The sequence below is a fragment of the Enoplosus armatus genome, chromosome 12, assembly GCF_043641665.1.
Source record: "Enoplosus armatus isolate fEnoArm2 chromosome 12, fEnoArm2.hap1, whole genome shotgun sequence".
NCBI lineage: Eukaryota > Metazoa > Chordata > Actinopteri > Centrarchiformes > Enoplosidae > Enoplosus > Enoplosus armatus.
Window position 1 is genome coordinate 19,224,571 of NC_092191.1, and position 19,219 is coordinate 19,243,789.

The following is a 19,219-nucleotide window of genomic DNA, read 5'->3' on the forward strand; positions in this document are numbered from 1 at the left end:
CACCGTTCCCCTGTCATGGGAAATGTAGTTTCGTAATGCTTTCCTCCCTCTTATGGCCAAAAATATCAAATTAATGTTCAGAATCCACTCCCGACAGATGTCCCAAAGAGAGACCACGGCCTCTTGAAGATACAACCATCATGAAGATGCACATATGGCTACAGAACACTCCTAACAGCGGTAAGACGTTTTAACTAGGCGACATTATTGTTGATAAAGTACTGCTCCACACTTTCTCTTCTTGTCTTTACTTGATTGTGAAAGTTATTTTTTATTATAACACATCAAGCTTTTCTACGAAATTGATATAAGCAATTAATATCAACTTATTGCTCACTATCTAGAATATAAACCATGCGTGTGCATGTGCGCGCGCATGCGTGAGAGAGAGACACGCAGAGAGAGAGACTGTTACTGTCAATCATCACTATTTTGTTTTTATTGCTGCTTTAACGAGTTGCTCCATCTTGTAACCTCACCTATTGGCCAGCTTTGAAGCTGATTTTTTTTTTTTTTTTTTTACCGCAGCAGTCAAGAAGGAACATACATCGATGTTGACCAGCCACTGCAATAGTGAGAAACTACAACTCCCTACAGCCTCCTCGGCTTCATCCATGCGCCGCAGTCAATCAGCTGTTGAGGCAACTGCTGACTATCTCGGCACAAGGGTAGCTCGTTTGTCATATCTAAACCCAGACGAGGCAAACAGAAATATCTTTATTTACAGAGTCCCCAAAAGGTGAACGATAAAGGTAATTCAAACTTCACGTCAGGCAGAGAAGCGACCACGCTGTGTGTGCATGCTGTTTTGTCGTTTGTGTGGAGGGACACATATGGATTAAAGGGGCATTTCAAGGCAAGACAGCTTCATGAAATGTGTCGGATGCCTCGATCGGCGAGATGAATTGGCATTTGAATGGTCAGGTTTTGCCAGTGTCTGTGGTAAAGGGCCGGTGAGGTGAGCCACTATATGCTGCTGATTATGCTGCTTTGATGACCTTGGAAGCGCAGCTCTTGGTTGGAGAAAACACGGATTATCTGCTGGGGTGTGTGCAATGCAGGCTATCGCGATTGCCTTGAAAGTCCAACTTGTATCACTGCCATCATGCTGCTGAAATTATCCGGCGTGTCATCTGGGGTGTTATTTGTCAAAGTCTACTACAAGACTATTGCGTTCATGTTATTGAAAGGCCTCGGCGCTGGCTGCACGTTAGCTCTCCTGCAGCCAGGTCCCGACAGCCGAGAGGAGCCTTATCCGTGTTATCATGGCTTTTTAATTCAGCAAAATGTTAACCTTGGATGATGTGACACTGTGCCACAGCATATGGCTGTGTCTTGCGTGCCTGTCCCAGCTGACAGAATATGCTCAGTGTAGGCTTGCAATAATCGTGCATATTGGGGTCTATTTACATTTGAGATTGTGTCCTGCTCGACATTTAATAATGTGGCAACTTTATGGCTTTGTGAATACAAAATTGCCGACATGATAACATTCGAGGGTGGGATTGTTAATTGGGCTCTAGCAAGGCGTTGTCAAAGTAAAGAATCATTTTGCATGAAAGGTTCAATATATATATAGTCTCTAACTTTGAATAGAGGACACCGAGTAGAGCTTCCAGCCATATTCCAGCATTGGCTTTCAGTTATGATATAATTTCCTTAAAATGCAAGTTACATGCACCTTGTATTATGCCAATGCCAAGCCGTGGCTGTGTCAATGCGGACCTGGGGCAGAGTCCCTATATGCGCTATAATAAAACCCCTAACTATAAATCATATTATTCATGTATGGACTTTTGAATTGTATTTGGTCAGTCAAATGTCTCTTATTTATTAAATCATTTTCGTCTAATACAACTTGCTCGAATGTAGTCTAATAAGACTGATCATGTTTTTTATTATAAGGTAAAGGTTTAGCCGGTAGGCTACATGAGAAATCTTTGCAGTGTAATAAAGTGGTTCAGGTGCGTCACTCTCTACTGCGTAAAAAAAAAAAGGCGAAGTGTGCCATTTGATGGAAGTAGTTTTAGTTTTTTTATTTTAAAAAAAAAAAAGCTCTGTGGTCGTGTGTGTCGGAGTGTTTGGGTCAAGGTAGAACTGTATTTTAACCTTGCTGAAGGACAGCTGTATTTACTGACGTATGTAAATGAATATAGGGGAGGTCCTTGGGCAAAAAACACACACTGAATCAGTTTCACATTGCAGCTCCGGAGTTCCTGCGTGGAAGGAAAAACGAGACGTGGCGAAATCTGGTGAATATCTGCAGCCATATGCTCCGTGTATAATTTGTGGGATTTATGAATCATTCTGGTAAAGTCCTGGGAAGTGTGTTTTTTCCTCTTCTTCTCTTCGGCTAAATGGGTGATCACGCATTCGCTTTGCAGTTGTCTGGTCCCTCTAACATCACATCCTTGTCGGAGTTGTCCCAGTTCACCAGAGCCCGGTGTATGATCTCCTAAATTACAGCAATAATAATAATCACTCCTCGTCTCTGTTTCCCCTCGTTGCAGCTCAGCAAACCATGCAGGATGATTTACTGATGGACAAAAACAAAGCCCAGCCTCACCATAAGCAAGATCCGACGCAAGTAGACCCTCCTCCCTCCACCCCGACCCCGTCATCGGAGCCCACTTCTTCTTCATCGGAGTCGGAGAGCCCGTCAGCCGGGTGCAACCAAGCGGCTTCAGCGCTGAACATCAGCAGCAAGGACAAAGTGCCGATGGAGTCGCCGATCCTGCCCGGATTGAGCTTCCACCACCAGCCGCAGGAGACCGGCGGCCCCCTTTCCTCTCCTTCCTCCTCGTTTGGGAGCACTTGGTCCACGGGAACCACAAACGCGGTGGAAGATAGCTTTTTCCAGGGAATACCCTCGGTGAACGGGACGATGCTTTTCCAGAACTTCCCCCACCACGTCAACCCGGTCTTCGGGGGTAATTTCTCCCCCCAGATGGGTCTGGCTCCTCAGTCCCAACAGCATCAACAGCAAGCCCAGCAGCAGCAGCAGCAGCAGCAACAGCAACCCCAGCAGAGGAGATCCCCTGTCAGCCCCAGCCAAGGCCCCTTCCCCCAGAGAAACGCTTATCAGACCATCATGAATAACAGCAAAGGGTCGTCATCGTCTTCTTCTGCCCCATCGTCCGCTTGGAATAATCACCAAAACGCCGCATGGAGCACAGCCTCCAACCCCTGGAGCGGGCTGCAGGCAGGCAGGGACCCGCGCAGAGCGGTGGGCGTCGGGGTAGGGGTCGGGGTCGGAGTCGGCGTCGGGGTGCCGTCACCCCTGAACCCCATCTCCCCCATGAAAAAGCCCTATACCAGCAATGTTATAGCACCCCCCAAATTCCCAAGACCTGGTCCCCTCACCCCCAAGCCTTGGATGGAGGACAGCGCCTTCAGGACTGACAACAGCAACAACATACTGCCTTTCCAGGTAAATACATCGCCGGTAAGCGCAGGCCTAGGCCTAGCTCTATTGCTTCAGCCCGTGTTTAAAAATGTTGACCACTTTGACATGTTGTCAGTCTTACCCTGGTGGACCCTTCAAAAATATAGACCCATAGAACTGTTTTCGATGTAGACTGTTCTACATAAATATTCAATGGAAACCATCAGTGCCCGAGATAAAAAATACAAGAAAGTAGGCTAGCCTAGGATAAGGTCACCCTGAACTCATCAGTACCACGGATTCATTATAGGCCCATAGGCCTGGCCTATATTATAATGATTGACAGGCTATCTATGTCAAAGTCAATTAGACAATTCATTTTACCGCTTGAATATTCATTGTCAATCATTCTTCCATAGCCAGTATCCTATGTTTCTCAGACAGCCATTGTAAGTTACCATCAGGGCGCAACCGCAAAATCATTCATTTTGAATTGACTTAGATAATTCATTATAAAAGACCTTTATTTAAATGTGCGATATACCGAAGCTTCTGTGGTTTAGTTGAACTGATAAATGACCATCGGGTTTTTGCCGGCAGCAGTCAACACTTTTATATGGCGTGTATGCAGGCAGGTTGTGTTGTGGAGGTCAAAGAAATCGAATGAGACAGTGAGTCCTTGAAGTATTTATCATCGATCGTGGCTATTTTTACGCATTCAAACACACACACACTAGAAATAGTCGCTGTGCACGGTATATTACTCTAAATGGTTAAATTTCCTCACTAGTGAGGTTTAAAGGACACTCGACGCATTCAGGTGCTCCTCGTAACTTTCTAAACCCCGACTGACAAGACCTGGGCTATTATTTGCACATTTGATTACTAGTTCGCCCCAAATATCAGGAAGGATTTCTTGTTTTCAGTGATGTATTTTATAAAATAGAGTGCAGTAAGCTGTAGAAAGAATGTGCTCCACAGTAAATGGGAGAAATCATTAGCCATCAACCGTCTTAATTTATGTCTCGTAATAAGTGAAATGATTTGTGGAAGACTGTGTAGAATGTATGTCAAGTATGAATGAACATTGAGGCATACATTTATGCTCATTATTAAAAAGAGTAAAAACACCAACACGTTGTAGTAATAATAATAACAACAACAATAATAATATTATTAATGATAATAATGTTTCAGTCTAACGATGTGTTTCAACATGGTTTCCCGTCTTATCTCGTGGAAAATTCTTTATTTTTCTGTCGCTATTTTTTAAAATCATTGGTAGTTCCTCCTCGTGATTCCAAGATTTTCGACAGTATTTGAAGGCAACACCCGTACTCGCATTTGATTGGGTTGTGATCGGATAATGGGCGGGGTTTGAACCTGAGACGGAAACGGAGCACATGTCCAACCCGGAAGATAGAGGAAGGATGTTTTTTTTCACAATTTACCTTCTAATTGCTGTTTCCCTGTCCTATCCCAATATTCCCCTGTATTTCTGGCTCCATCACCAAACACCCCACGCTGATATGGGAGAGGCTCACATACAGTATTGTTACCTGTCTGTTGGTCCATACCAGCACCATAGTGGACACCAGAGAGTCCGTTTCATACTGGTTTGAATTTACTTTGCGTCTGCGTCCTGCCTAGATTGACGTGTCTGATTGCAGAGTAGCCTGACATGAACAGTCCCTATAACACTGTATGGCTTTTTCACACAGCTAGTCTTGTGTTTTCCCCATGTTTAGTGATGCTGCCTGACAAACAAGTTAACATAAAAACTGAGTCAGACTTCCTCCACTTAAGTCACGGGCACACTAAAAAAGAAGTACTTGTTCAGCCGATCAAAGCGAGGACTCGGCAGAACGCAGCACCAGCCAAAATGTTACTGCAGCGAGGACTACATGTGCAGACGAAACGCAGCCCGGCGCAGGCTGAAATTCCAGCCGGCTTGAAACGTATAGCCTTTTGAGGATATAATGATTGTGTGTGTGTCAGTCAGGCCTCCCTAAGGCTTTATTACACCTTTTCCTCCCTTGAGTGCTTCTATCTCTTTTCCCTTGACTTGGCCAGCTTACAGCTCCAGTTGTCACCAGGAGACAAGGTCAAGGGGCCACATGTCATGCTGTGTAGAGCGGCCTTTTTACTGAAGTGAAACTCAGGCAGATAGGTGAAGCACAGTCATCGACTCTCAAAATGGAACTATTTGCTGGTACCGGCGTCTTAAATGGGAGTGTTTTCTGCCTTTCTCTATTTCATATTATTGTGAATTGAATATCATTGGTTTGGGCAATTTGTTACCTTGGTCCATAGGAACTTGTGATGCGCATTTTCACTATTTTGTGACATTTTATAGACAAAACAATGGATCGATTAATCTAGAAAAGGTTTGGCCGATACATTGATCATGAAGGTAACCGTCAGTTGCAGCCCTGATGCCAATAAGGTGCTTTACTTGCATATTCCTGTCTTTATTATTTGCAGTATCAGCTTGTCATGATATGGCTGATACGGTGGAGGTTTCTCTCTACTGAACAAACACCTATTTCAAGTACTTTCATTGCTGCAGTGATGTTTCCAGCATATACCTCTTCACCAGACTTGGAATAGCTACAGAGTTGCCTTATTAATGAACTATAACTTGTATTAAGGGATAATATCAATTTAACAGAGAGGGTATTTCTTTTAAAGGGCTTATGGGTATCTCAGTGATGCAATCCTGGCTGTAGCTCACACATAGCTGCTTAGCAATTACACCCATAATTGGAGAGGAGTTATCACCAGGATGCGAGGTCAGGGCGCCACATGTCAACCGTCCTGTTTGCTGATGTGAAACTCAGGCACACACACACACACACACACACACACACACACACACACACCACCGGTCCCGCACTGTCATGTGGACAGCTGGTGACAGGTGTACTTGTTGTCATTCTGTAGATCTCCCTCAGTATTCTGCAGCCCCCCCCCCCCCCCCCCCCCCCGATGAAGCGCAGGGTGAAATGCTGAGTCCCGTGTGCTCCGATATGTGCTCGTACTCGCCTGCTGCCGCTTAAAGGCCGAGGAATGTGCGGAATTCAACTTGACATGTCAGTGTGAGGCTCAAGACGCAAAGTCACATGAGCTTCTCGGGAGATACCCTGATGCGAAATGATGGAAGTGACTTGTGTGGTCCTCTGTGATCGTAATCTCGTCATATCTGATCAAGAAGTTAGAAGTCAGTGGGCAGACTGACAGGTGTGGTCTCACAGTCGAATGCTGTCTGATGGTTGTGCAAAACGGCAGGAGGGCGTCCCCAGTGGGATTTACATTAGGTATTCAGTGTGCTTTAGCTTGTTTCTTGGGTCATTTCTTACTTTATTTCCCACCTAAACTTGCCATTATATTCTGTCTCATCGTAACTTTCAGATAATCCAGATTTAACCCTGCATGTATTTAAATACACTATGTAATGTACAGTAGGTTGGGATTGGAAGGCACAGCCAACTGCTGGAGGTGCCAGGAAACAGAGGGCCTGTTGGTTCATGCCCTTTGGGAATATTGATATTAGTGCTGAAACGATGACTTGATTTCCGAGGATTAATTAATCAGTTAATCAAAAAAAAAAAACAATTTGGCAGTTGCACCCCAAGTTGGAACAGGTTCATAGGGCATAACTTATGCTGATTGTAAATATATCCCAAGGTTGTATATTTGTGGGGTTAATGGTTTAATGAAGTTGGGAAGAGGTATATACATATTCATACTCTTTCGTAACTCTTTGGGTCTTTTCTGATTGATTGATTGTGTTAATGCAAAACAAATGCACCTTTTTACAGTTTCTAAAGGAAAAAAACAATAGATGATACATTTTCCATCTCCCTTAACCTCACTGAGCAGACTTTATTCATCAAAAACAGGTATTCAGCCATATCTTCAATGCTTAGTCTGTTTCTGATCGTGATCTCCGGGTGTGATGTGTTAAACAGTGAAGTCTGTTTGGGACTTTTTGTGTATGTTATCTCTTTAGGTCATTTGACTACACTGAGGTCTCTGACCTGTCCCCCCCCCCCCCCCCCACCCTCCCACTGTGCTCGTCCACATGTGTCAGAGAGGAGGGGAGGCGGAGGAAACTCAAAGCTCAGCGTTTTAAGTGTTTACCGATTGTACCAAGTGGGCAGATTTTTATCTACGTGGCGCTGTCGGGTCCAGAGTGGAGGGAATAACACTTTTGAATGCTCAGCCGAATGGGCAACAATAGCTGTGGTGTGCAAACAATGTGGCCCGGCCTGGGCAGCGGACACAGGACACAGCTGCCAGGGCTGCAGCCTCCAGCTCCGGTTAGGCGCACTCTCAGGCTTTACCTTTGGCACACAAGTCATTCTCATAACTTCATTCCGAAACTTTTCAACAGCAGTGAGCGGTTTAACGTTGAGGTGTTTCATGTGGTATTGACTGTCCAGTTCTGGACTCAGTTGGACCAGTCTAGCTCATTATCATCAAAATACATATCAAATCTCAGAGCAGTTTCAAAACCAGCTGTATCAGGTGGAACTGAGGTCCTGTCCAATGGAACTGACAAATAGAGCCTAGATAGCATCAAGTTGCTCTCCACGATCTTTAGTTATTATTTGATCAAGTCTTTCATGGTTTAAATAAGTGTTGTCAGTTTGAGACTAATTTCTTCTAAGTTCTTATGTGGCTGATTTTATTTCAATGGCATTTAACATTTGAGACCTCTGGCTCCTTTTAGCAGAAAAACGTGTTTATATAGTAATATTTATTGATATGTTTCATTGTCAGGTACTGAAAAAGGTGTCATTTTGATATCTGTACTTTCACCTGGGAAGCGCTTCAGCTCTGGTCGGATCCTCTTCAGCTGTATGGTGGTGATATTTGTCACAGTGAATGATAATTCCGACTGAACCTCCAGAGGGCCGTGAGCAAAGCGAGGAGTGCTTCATCAATTACAAAAAAAAAAAAAGCCCAAGGAGTTAACTGCTTTGATCCTAGATTTAATTTGCCCCTTGGTTACCTCTCCACCTACAGACGTGACAGTGAAGAAAGTCTGTACTGAATTATATAAATCCAGACAGATGGGGCTCCTCGGGGCAGAATCTTGTCTTGTGCTTTCACTGTAGCTTTCTGACATGAAAAGGCTTAAGGAGCCTCTGACTAAGATTCATATCTCCTTTTCAATATCGCCTGTATTCACCATCATCCCCAGGGCTGACACATGCATTCTACACCCCCCCCCCCCACCCCAGTCTCAGATCCTTAATTTATATTAGTCTAGATTAGCTAAGAATGCTTCCCAGTCTGTCTTGCGTTTTTAACAAAAAAGGGGAGCTGTTGGTGCGTGCAAGTTGTTGCCAGTGAGTTGCCCTTGAGCAAGGTAAGCCACCAACCAGAATGTCAAGTTTGCCAGTTTTTGAACATCATGTCCTTCATGTACAGTTTCATTTTATTCATTTAGTCTTTTAATGTTTTTATTTTGTTATATTCAACATTGTTACAACACTTTACTCTGCACTGTGTAATATTAACCCCACACGAAAGTAAATATCGGTACGGGAGCGTTTGTATTTGTATTGTGAACAAGTATACAGTTCATATTTATGATATGATATAATGTTGATGATGATGATTTGCCTCATAACTGTGGCGACTCGATCCCTAACCCTCTTCCTGTTTTGCTGTGTTGCAGGACCGGAATCGGCCCTTTGATGCTTTTAGCTTGCACTCTTTGGAGAATTCCTTAATGGATATGATAAGGACTGACCATGACAAAGGTAAACCACACCCTGCCGGTGGCCCACCAATGACTATCGCTGATATTATATGGAGGAATCATTTTGCAGGTTAGGAATATTCATACGTCCATGCTTACAGTATTTGGGTTGTTTTCTTCTTTTTTTTTTTTTTGCTTCATGGGCATACATCATCTCTGGGTACATTTGTTTTTCTTTTGCTCTATTTGCCAATCTCTTAACCAATCCGGTATGGATCATCATGTTCTGCTTGAAATTGAAATGAATAATTAACATTATGAACCTTACCTGCAAAATCTCGCATCATTTCTCTGTGTGTGTGTGTGTGTGTGTGTGTGTGTGTGTGTGTGTGTGTGTGTGTGTGTGTGTGTGTGTGTGTGTGTGTGTGTGTGTGTGGGGACCAGATGTGCAGAAATGTGCACTCATGTGGTTTTACTTGCAAACTGCTCTTTGCTTTGGCCCTTCTGCTTTTTTGCCCGTTGGCTCTCTGCTGATTGGAATCAATGGATCAAGTGATAATGTCACATGACGTGTGCTTCTGTTGACTATGTCGTGAGCATAAATGTTGAGTGATTGAGTATATCTGCGGTTTACATTTTTCCTCAGTGACATGATCATCACCACAAGGCAGAATTCGGAGAGCTTTATTTTGTGCGTGATTGTGTGCCTGAGTCATACCCTGAAGATCAAATCAGGGTTTCTAAGCAACCTTGATACACAGAAGCATTTTTTTTCTAAACCGTATAATGCAGATTCATACTAAAATAAATGAAGGTTTGATCTCCTGGGAAGTATAGAGAACTTATGAAACCATGAAAACAACGTTAAGAAATCTGACTTAATACCTTTTAAGGCCATCCAATGTATGTCAGGCCTTCTGAGCCAATATTTTTCTAGCACACGTCACGTGTCTATTGTAAAAACTTTGGATCCAGTCCCCCAGATGGGGCCCTGTCAGGTTGGGTGTAGGGTTTTTATGATCCCCCATCCTCCCGTCTTAACAATGGAAAGATTGGTGGGAGGGGTATGTAATGAGCAGAGCATGTCGCTTTCTCATGCGTGGAGTCTGTTTTCCCAATCTTGTGCTGAGAAAGCATTGTTGCAGCAGAAACGGTCATCCTGGCCCGGCCCAACTTGACTGGAAAGGTGTCGTAATGTCCTGCAGGGCTTCCCCCCTCGTGATTGTTTATCAAAGCCCAACGGAGACGGTGGAGATACGCGGAAAGACGGGGAGAGTGGTGCATGGGAATGGGTGCGCATTCCTGCAGCTCTCTTTGCTTGTTTACCCCTCTTGTCGTCATGTAGACAGCGCGGGGCTGCAGTAAGCTACCGTGCCAACCACAGAGCAGCTCCACCCTGCTAGCGTACCTACTCACTGTCTGGGAAGGGCTCCGTGCTTTCGGCCCGGCCTGCTGTGTAATCTATAAAAGTCATAGCCGCTGCTTCTGCTGATTTTCAACTCGGGAGGTAATTTAGATCAGGACTTTGTCTTTTGCTCACAACATATTAGGGCACATTTTGTCCCACGGACCCCTATGTCTCTGACAATATTGATTTCGTATAACAAACGCCGTACCTGGGAGGGTTTGTTCTTCGGGGTCTGGTCATTTTCAAAAGTCGTTTGTTAAGAAATGTCTCTATTTCTCTCTGACAGTGCCAATTGTCTGCATCCGTGTGTGTCATTTGTTGCAAGTAGAAATGTCATGCCCAGTGGGAACAGGGAAAGAGACGGTGAAGCTAATGTGTTCTGATCTCATCCGCGCGAGCAAGTTACATATGGAGGAAAATGACGTCCCCGTTCTTAATCCTGCCTGCTAAACTCTGGTTGGTCAATTGTTTCTCTAACCGGGGATTAAGAAGCCGTCAATGAGCTCAGTACCTTCCTGAATCGGCAAACAAATCAAAAGGTTTAGGTGTTGGTTTTAGTCCGACGCACCCTCACACTGCAGCAAAGATGACAGAGCATCTAATGCTGCAGTTGTGAAGTTCTGTTGTTTTCCCTCCTAGTTGCTGGTATGCAGTGAAAATGTCATAGACTGACCAGGGTTTGTTTCCCAAAAGTGCCTTAAGGCTGAGAAGAAACTTTATTCCATTGCAAGTCTACGGGCTAAGATCATCTTAGTCTGTAGACAAGACTAGACGATAACGAGAGAAACCATATTTTTCTTGCTCTTTTTTATCTTTACGGCCACTACCCACCAGCCAAAACGAATTAACCCAGTAGGCCCAGCTTTGCATTCCCAACTGAATAGTTCCCACCTCCATCCATCCCATCACAGGCATTTCTGGAATACTTTTCATTGTGACAGGAATAGTTGTTTTTCCTTGAGTGTTTTATGAGTCCCTGTGTGTGTGTGTGTGTGTGTGTGTGTGTGTGTGTGTGTGTGTGTGTTTTAAATAAGGAGAGGCACTTGTACTGTGATGTGAATGAGAATTGGTGGGTCTTCTAAAGAGACTGGGAGGTGACCCCACCCACACCCTTCTCTCTCTCTCTCGCTCTCTCTCTCTCTCTCTCTGTCAAGACAGGGAGGAGGTTTTTCAACCAGTTTTTTTCTCAGCACTTGTTTGGAGAAGAGTCAGCTTCAAAGAGGGTGTGTGTGTGTGTGTGTGTGTGTGTGTGTGTGTGTGTGAGAGAGACACTTTATTCTCACAATCCTCTCAAACTTTCTAAAAGCTCTTTACTCCTGGGTGAGGGGAACAGGGCCGCAGGGATGTCTGAACAAACGGGCCCTTTCTGCAGCAACACACATACACACTGGTCATCATGGAGTTCCTGAACTGGGTCAGCTGAGCTCATGTGTGGAGAGCCAGGCACCCCCCACAAAAACACACACCAGAGAGATTCTCCGCTTGGCCTGGAAAAACACCAGTTTGACACCAGCCACCACTGCTGCTGCCAGCAATATCGTCACACACACACACACACACACACACACACAAGCAGGATACACACATTCATTGTTTCTGACATGTAAATCATCTGTGACAGTCCATGCAAAGCAATCTCACCTCACACACTCTCTCGGACTGTCATGGTTGTCTTTGGCAAAGATGGCTCAACAGACATGAGACTGTGTCAGCATGCAACCCCCCCCCCCCCCCCCCCCCCCACACACACACAGATACACAGAAGTGTTAATAAGTCCCTTAAGTCCCAGTGGATCCCACCCCACCCACAATGTCTGTCTCTCTCTCTGAACACACACACACGCACACACACACACACACACACACACACACACACACACACACACACTGCCTCAGCTGGTCTGACTCACATGATCTTACTCATGCGTCTGTTACGATTTGCATTGACTCTTTGTGTGTGCGACTGCAGCTTTTAGGATTTTTAAACTTTGGTCCTATTTTTACACATTTTGGTGTCTAAATGACTAATAGTTACCAAAGGTTTTGGAGTTGGTCCAGTAGATAGCCTCAGCTGGCAGCCGCAAACTGGCTGCCATGGCTACTACGTAATCTTTGCGGGCAACTGTGCCCGAGAAAAGTACGTCCCATCCCTACAGAGATGGACCTTTTTGTTAAAGAGTAAGATCCTTTTTGTTCCTTTAATTGTATTTCATATATTATGTCCTGAACAGCAGTTAAAAAACATTCAGAACGGCTCACTCTGCCGAGCCTGTAACCCTACAAATTATTTGGATAAAAATATTCAGTCAATTATTAAAATCTATTCATTTGTCTGGCATTTGTTCTGAAAAATGCTAACTAGTTTAGCTTCACGCAAGCAGCTTTTCCTTGATTTTTCCGGCTGTGTTGTGTTTGGGCGTCACCCATCATGCGTGGGTTAACACAGGGGCACGTTATGAGGTGTAATGCTGTAACAGACAGAAAGTGCCAGCTATAATTGAAGTCAGTAGTTTGAGGGAGAGCAAACACTGGTGCTCTTTGACTTTGTGCGTTTGTTGACAGGAGCATCGGTCAGTGGATAAGAGCTGACACACAGGGGCTTTTATCTGGAGGAAAAGTGCAGTACAGGTCAGATGAGTAACGGTGTGATTAAGCAAGGTGCTTCAGTGACAGGAAGAAGTGGTGTGTCTCCATATAACTCTTCTTGAAGCCTTTGCAAAAATAGAGCCCACACCATGCACTCCTTGTGCCTACATGAGGTAAAGTTGTGGTGTAAAGGTCTCCAGTGAGGTTTTTAGTTAAAGATGACCATCCCAGCTCCCCCAAAGATCACGTGTGTTTGGAAGAGGAGCTCTATGTGAACTTTTTGTCTCTGTTTAGGTTCAGTGAGGGGTCACCCCAGCTTAACCTGAGGTGAAAGGTCAATATTTGAATCACTTGGTTGGGCTGAAGTTTGGCTGACAAGCTGGACTTGACCTCTTCAACTTTTCCACCGTTTGTACTCAACAACACTTGAGATGATCTCAGTGTCAGAGGGATGCCCTGTACTTTACACAGCCAGTAATGACTGTGTAGAGATAAGATGACGTGTTTGTTGGTTGTGTTAAAGGTTAAATCGCACCTTGCTTCCAATAAACCACCCTGTCAGAGTGCTGCGTTTTGAATCAGAAATCAGAAATCAGTAAAGTATTTCTGATTTCTGATTTCTGATTTCTGATTCTGATTCAGAACGCTGCACTCTGACAGCGTGGTTTATTGGAAGTTTTGTTACAGTGGAACATTCACGACTCCTGCAAGCATGGCTGAGCTAATCCAGTCCAGGCAACAAAACAAGTCTGGGCTTGTTTTGTCTATTAAAATCATGGTTTGTCCAGATATCACAAGCCATGAAACACTATTGAAAGCATTACTATCTCTGCCAAGTTACGCATCAGGCTTAACTGGATTCTGGAAATCCTCTATCATTACATGAGAGGCATGTAATAGTGTTTTGATTATAACGTTTATGAAACATTAGATAACAGTGGGCGGTTGGCATATTTGGGGATTTATTTCTAGAAATATGCCCCAACCATTTGTGTTTTTAAAGTGTGCATCATTTTATACAGTTTTCCTTGTTATGGCTAGATAGCGGAAGGAACTTTGGCCCTGTTGTAATCGTCCTGTCGGGGGTTGTTGGGTTCAGCTCGGGCTGGTATGAATGGGAAGAGGTAGGCCATTCTGACAACCAGAGACAAACAAAATAACTTACTGAAACACCCATCCCTCTCAATCTTTCCAGTCATTTGTTGGCTGTGTGCAAAACACATGCCCCTCAGTGGGTTTTGTCATCTTTTTTTTTTTAACCCCTTTCTGCCAGTGTAGTGTTGGTAATTGAAGGCTTCTTTGGCAGTAGTCAGCAAGAAGGGCAGGAGAGGTGGGGTTTTTTTCATCAGTGCTAACATTTCCACACCTTGTTGTTGGCACACCCTCTCTCCTCTCATAACTCCTGCTGGAGCTTTCTCGTAGAGGTGTTATTGGGGGCTTAAATATGTGCTATAATGTGGAACAGAGGGAACAAAACGTGACCAAAGCAGTTGAAAAGAGTTCCAGGTGGGACACAGTCGGTGGTGATCAGCCACATGGAATCTAGTGAAAATGTAACCGCTTAGGGACTTGAAGCACAGTACTAATGTGGCCCTCAGTAGTTTCTGATTCTGGCCAAACGTCCCAGCCCTACTTTCTTTCCCAGATTTCTCAAAACCTGTGCGCCCTAGACAGGACCACATGCTGGGTCCAACACAATGACCATGATAGAGTATGCAGATGAGATTTGGGCGCTATGAGGCTACCTCAGTTGTTCACTCTTTTAATCTGACTGCTTTGCTCAAATCTCTCTCGGCGGCCTCATGCTCCCCCACAATGACAACTTTGGAGCATCCCCATTAGGGCACCAGATCCCAAATTGATGGCCACTGGCTATGTCCAGCTAATCCATCGTACTATCATTTCTACCAAAGGGGTCACAGCGAGGTCACTGTCCAGTGTGAAGATTGTAAGGCGCGTGAAGGGGAGGTACTGTTGGCGGATGGCGTGTCTCCCAAGTGGCTGTGCTGCTGTGCAACCATCATGGGAGGTTGAGAATAGCTCAGGCTCTCGGTGAGGAAATGTGACCAGGAGAGCAGCAGCGGCAGCAGCAGCAACTCTGGGGGCCCCTCAGGCCCTGCCACTCAACTCCTGGGGGAAGCAGATGGTACAAGCCCAGAGCTATTTTAAGGCTTCAGGAGGGCAACTGTCCCATTCTGTCACCTCCTATCAGCAAAGTCATGGCTTTGATTGTGAATGTGTTCAATGGAGCGTAATAGTCTCTAGTGTGTAATGTTGTACTTGATCGATCCTCTTGTTTTTTGCTCAACCAAATGCACTTGGTACCAAGTCAAAGTTCGCGGTCTGCTCTGGAGCTGTAAGGCATTCTCTCTCAAGAACACTTCAGCCAGTCGGACATTTGGCCTTAAACCCTGTCATTTGGTTGTAGGACTAACAAATAGACCACCCACGCGTTTACCAGTACACATGATTCCGTGCAGCCACCCTGACTATCAGGTGTAAGGCTGGTGAGATAGAGAACGCAGTGGGCTATTGGAGAGCTTTCTGAAGAGTTAAAGAACCCTCAGTGTCAGGACACGACACTGGACGTTCCTCCTTTTGGGTCTTTAGAATGAGACACCAGGCCACGTCACATATCCAGTGTTCAAACAAATGTGTGTGTGTGTGTGTGTTTGAATGTATAGGCTTGTCACACTCCATTTTCCCCAGAGCCTGTACTGTTGCCTGGATTCTGACTGGCTGAGAGGAGTGTGGAAATCCACATCTGTGGAGCTGCAGGGTGCCCCCACCCACCCCCACCCCACCTGCCTCTATGGTTTTCAACCAGGTCTAACTGCTAGTTCCACTCTTGTTTTTGAGCCAGAAAGAGCCCCCCTTGCTGTCCCCCACTATCTGTCTTCTGTGGCCAAATTTGTTAACTTTTGACTTGTTGTCACATCTTGTTTGCGCCATAGCAGCTTGCAACATGCAGCTGGTCGGCCTCTCAAAGTCCATGTTACATATGGGGAAACGTACACTAAGAGTAAAGCAAGATGTCCGTTGAAGTCTCCCCCTTTACCCCTCCATTATTGAGTTGAGGTGGCACTCCGCACCAGTGGCTCACGAAGGCTGTATTTTATTAAATCTAAAGGCTATTTGCCAAATATCGACGTGTATCCCGATGAAAATGTTGCTTCACCTACTGTCTCTCTTATGTCTGTAGGTAGGCTGCTTGTTTGCTGTGTGTTGAGTAAAAAGCTGGTGTAGGCGGATTTTGACAGAGGGCCCTAATTTTAAGTGGTTTAGGGATAAAGGGTGTGCCTCTGTGGCTGCCTCAGCAAATGATGTTGACAGTGAGACGGCAATGTTTTGTCCCAAACCAGGTAGGCTATTTCTGCCTCGGCTTAAGTGTATTTTTCTTGTGGCCTGTAACGAATGGGATGATAGGGACGGAGATTACCAGGAAGACTTCCATTTAGACGTCCCACACACCACCCCTCTCCCCACGACAGCTCTGACAGATGGGCCCTTGTAGCATGCGCACATTGTCACCATAGCAGAATGCACGCTCTGTCGAATTCCTAGCCTTATAACTGCCTTTGTTTGTGTGTATGCGTGTGCATATGAGATATGTGACAACAAAGGAACGCGTGTTTCCACCTCGTTTTTCACATCTGTTTTCTGTGGTCGTCCTTTCTGCCATTGTGTCACGTTGTGTAAATTTGTTGTTTATTCATTTCATGTTAAACATTTCATCACGGCTGGCATTTTCCCATTGCCAACAGTAGAATGGAAGATTAAAACAAAATGTCTGTCAACAGGCTGGCTTTTTATCAGTGATTTCCATGTTTTCCCCTCTTTTGTAAAATCTTTTCTTTTTTTTTTTCTTCGACAGGACGCATGGGCCTCAACTTTCACCATCCTGGAGCAGACCACATAATGCCACTGAACAGTAAGTTACGTTTCATTGTAGTGCCCACCATCTTCTTCTCCATCTGGCATCAGAAATGTTTCGGTTTAACTGATGAAGTGTTGCCTTCGCTTTTTGTCCCTTGTGTTTTTAAAGAATTAAGAATGGGAACTATTTTTGTGACGTGTTCCCATGAAAAACACATGCCACCCCCCCTAACCAGAGGGGCCCGTGTCAGTATGCACTGGGCACACCTGCCTACCCTTTGCTAATGTCTGGATTCCCTGACACGATAAACCCAGGGCAGACCTCTTAGCACTGGAGGGGGAGCACAGTTGACCTGTGAATAGCACTTCTAAAAATATCCCAACATGTAAGACTAGATTCCCCCCAGTGTCCCATCAGCCGGCAGATGACCAACAGTGACAGGAGGCGAGCCAGAGAGAGAGAGATCACGTCTTTATCCCACATGATGCTACATGGATGCCACAAAGTTTTCCAGGCTAGGCTCTGCCTTCCCGGGTGCCCTTTATTTGTCTTTGGATGGGATCGGGGACATGATTTCTTAGGGTCTTACACATACATTTTATGGCCTTGTCCTCTAGTTCTTTTAGGGCCAATCATGTTTTCCATCTTTTTATTCAAACCTCAGCAAAATATCAAGGATGTCTGAACTCACTGGTGATCAAACCAAATCAGCGAAGCCCTTGTTTCCTCTTAGGACATATTCGGTCGGCCTACAGGGTACATAGAAACCGGTAAAGGCAGAGGATGTGTAACAAAAATCTTTGTCGGTGAAGCAGTTTCTACCGTCACATCTTGACAACACTGGCGCTCCTTCCTCATTTTGTTCTTTTCATCACTGGTATCCTCGGAGAACGTGTCCCGGATTGATGTTAAACTGTTGTGTCATGGGATTATACTCAGGCAAGCACAGATCTGCCCAGATCTTCCAAGTCTGTCAGAACGGGCTCTCTCCGCTGTAGCCTGTGATGTGTGCAGACAGGGAAGCTTTGGTTTCAACTTTAAAGTGTTTTACGCAGTGCTTCTCCTTCATTTCGTCCCATTAGCTTTGAGGCTTCGCGCTGTGAGAACCTGTAAGGGCTCTACTTTCTCCGGATGGTGCTCGCACTTGAAGTGAAGAAGAAAGAGTGGAGAGTAGTAAGCGTAGGTCCTCTATCCAGATTTATTGGTGTTGTTCACTTGACAGCTTAGTAGAAGTGTCTGAGGCTTTGAAGCCGAGCCGAGCTGGAGACATCAAACTCATCATGCCCAGTGGAATCACCCAGCTTCCTTTCAAACGCTTTCTCTCTCTCCCAGACACCACACAGTTTGAAGTTGGTACTTATTCTTAACCCCTCACTTTTCCCTTTCCTCCTCTCCCTCGTGGCTTGTATTCTCTCTCACTGAGGCATCTGATGGTTTCCCAGCGCAACGTTTTCTTAATTTTGCCCTGGTTGCTAGGTGACTTTGTTTCTGCCAAGGCCAGACGGCGAGAGGGCAAAGCTGTAGAGAGACTGCCCAGGTTTTTTCGGATCGGAGAGCCAGATCTTTTTAATGAAAACATAGCAAGGGAGAAGAGGCTCAGAGACAATATATTCCCCGAGAGCGGGCCAGAAGGGCAAGTCACACAATGGGGCCCTCACAATGCAATGGCCCATATTGGTTTTTGAGGCGACGAGTCTGCTTTGTGACCGATGCGTTCAGAGGAGCAGCAGGATCTGTTTAGTGCTGTATTACCCCTCCTGCTGTTTGTGAGAATTTGTACTGTCTTGAGCCCCATTTTGCCTCCTCTGTGGCTCGCATTTGCAGATTCGAATGGAGTTTGTTTGTGGGAGCATTTCAGAGATTAAGGAAACACTCATACAGGATCCTGAAACAAGACGTGGTGTTTTTGTGAATATTGAGCCACATCGAAGGTTCATTTGTCATCTTGGAAACAGCGGTATGGCAAAAACACGGTATTTCAAGGCTTATTTAGTTGCTTTTTTCAAAGCTTGTGAATGCATCTCATGGTCTTTGTCAGTGGATGGAATTTACATGATAACAGGTGGTTGTACAGTGTATGGGGGTAAGATGCAATTGAAAGCTATGGAAAAAGCTGCCTTCTTCTTTTTACAAAAAAAATCACAACTCAAGGTCCACTCAGTAGTTTATTTTTCCTGAAGCTTTCAACCGCATGTCATGGTCTTCCTAAGCAGATGGAAATTGCTCAGATGTCATGGACCTTAGGTCACA

The 19,219-nt window shown here is 45.0% G+C and overlaps 1 protein-coding gene across 4 annotated transcripts in view; it reads left to right on the forward strand.

Annotated features, from left to right (window-relative positions):
- The first annotated feature begins 140 nt into the window (after positions 1 to 140).
- Positions 141 to 19,219, forward strand: part of cpeb3 (cytoplasmic polyadenylation element binding protein 3) — a 33,382-nt gene continuing 14,303 nt past the window's right edge. Inside the window, exons 1-6 of one of the 4 annotated variants that reach the window (XM_070915790.1) lie at positions 141 to 177; positions 2,511 to 2,658; positions 2,704 to 2,956; positions 3,029 to 3,430; positions 9,075 to 9,228; positions 16,967 to 17,023. In XM_070915790.1, coding sequence (XP_070771891.1) covers positions 141 to 177; positions 2,511 to 2,658; positions 2,704 to 2,956; positions 3,029 to 3,430; positions 9,075 to 9,228; positions 16,967 to 17,023 — 1,051 coding nt within the window. Of the gene's footprint in view, positions 181 to 2,510; positions 3,431 to 9,074; positions 9,229 to 16,966; positions 17,024 to 19,219 lie in introns of those variants that run through there. The other 3 variants (XM_070915791.1, XM_070915788.1, XM_070915789.1) reach the window with 3 other exon arrangements.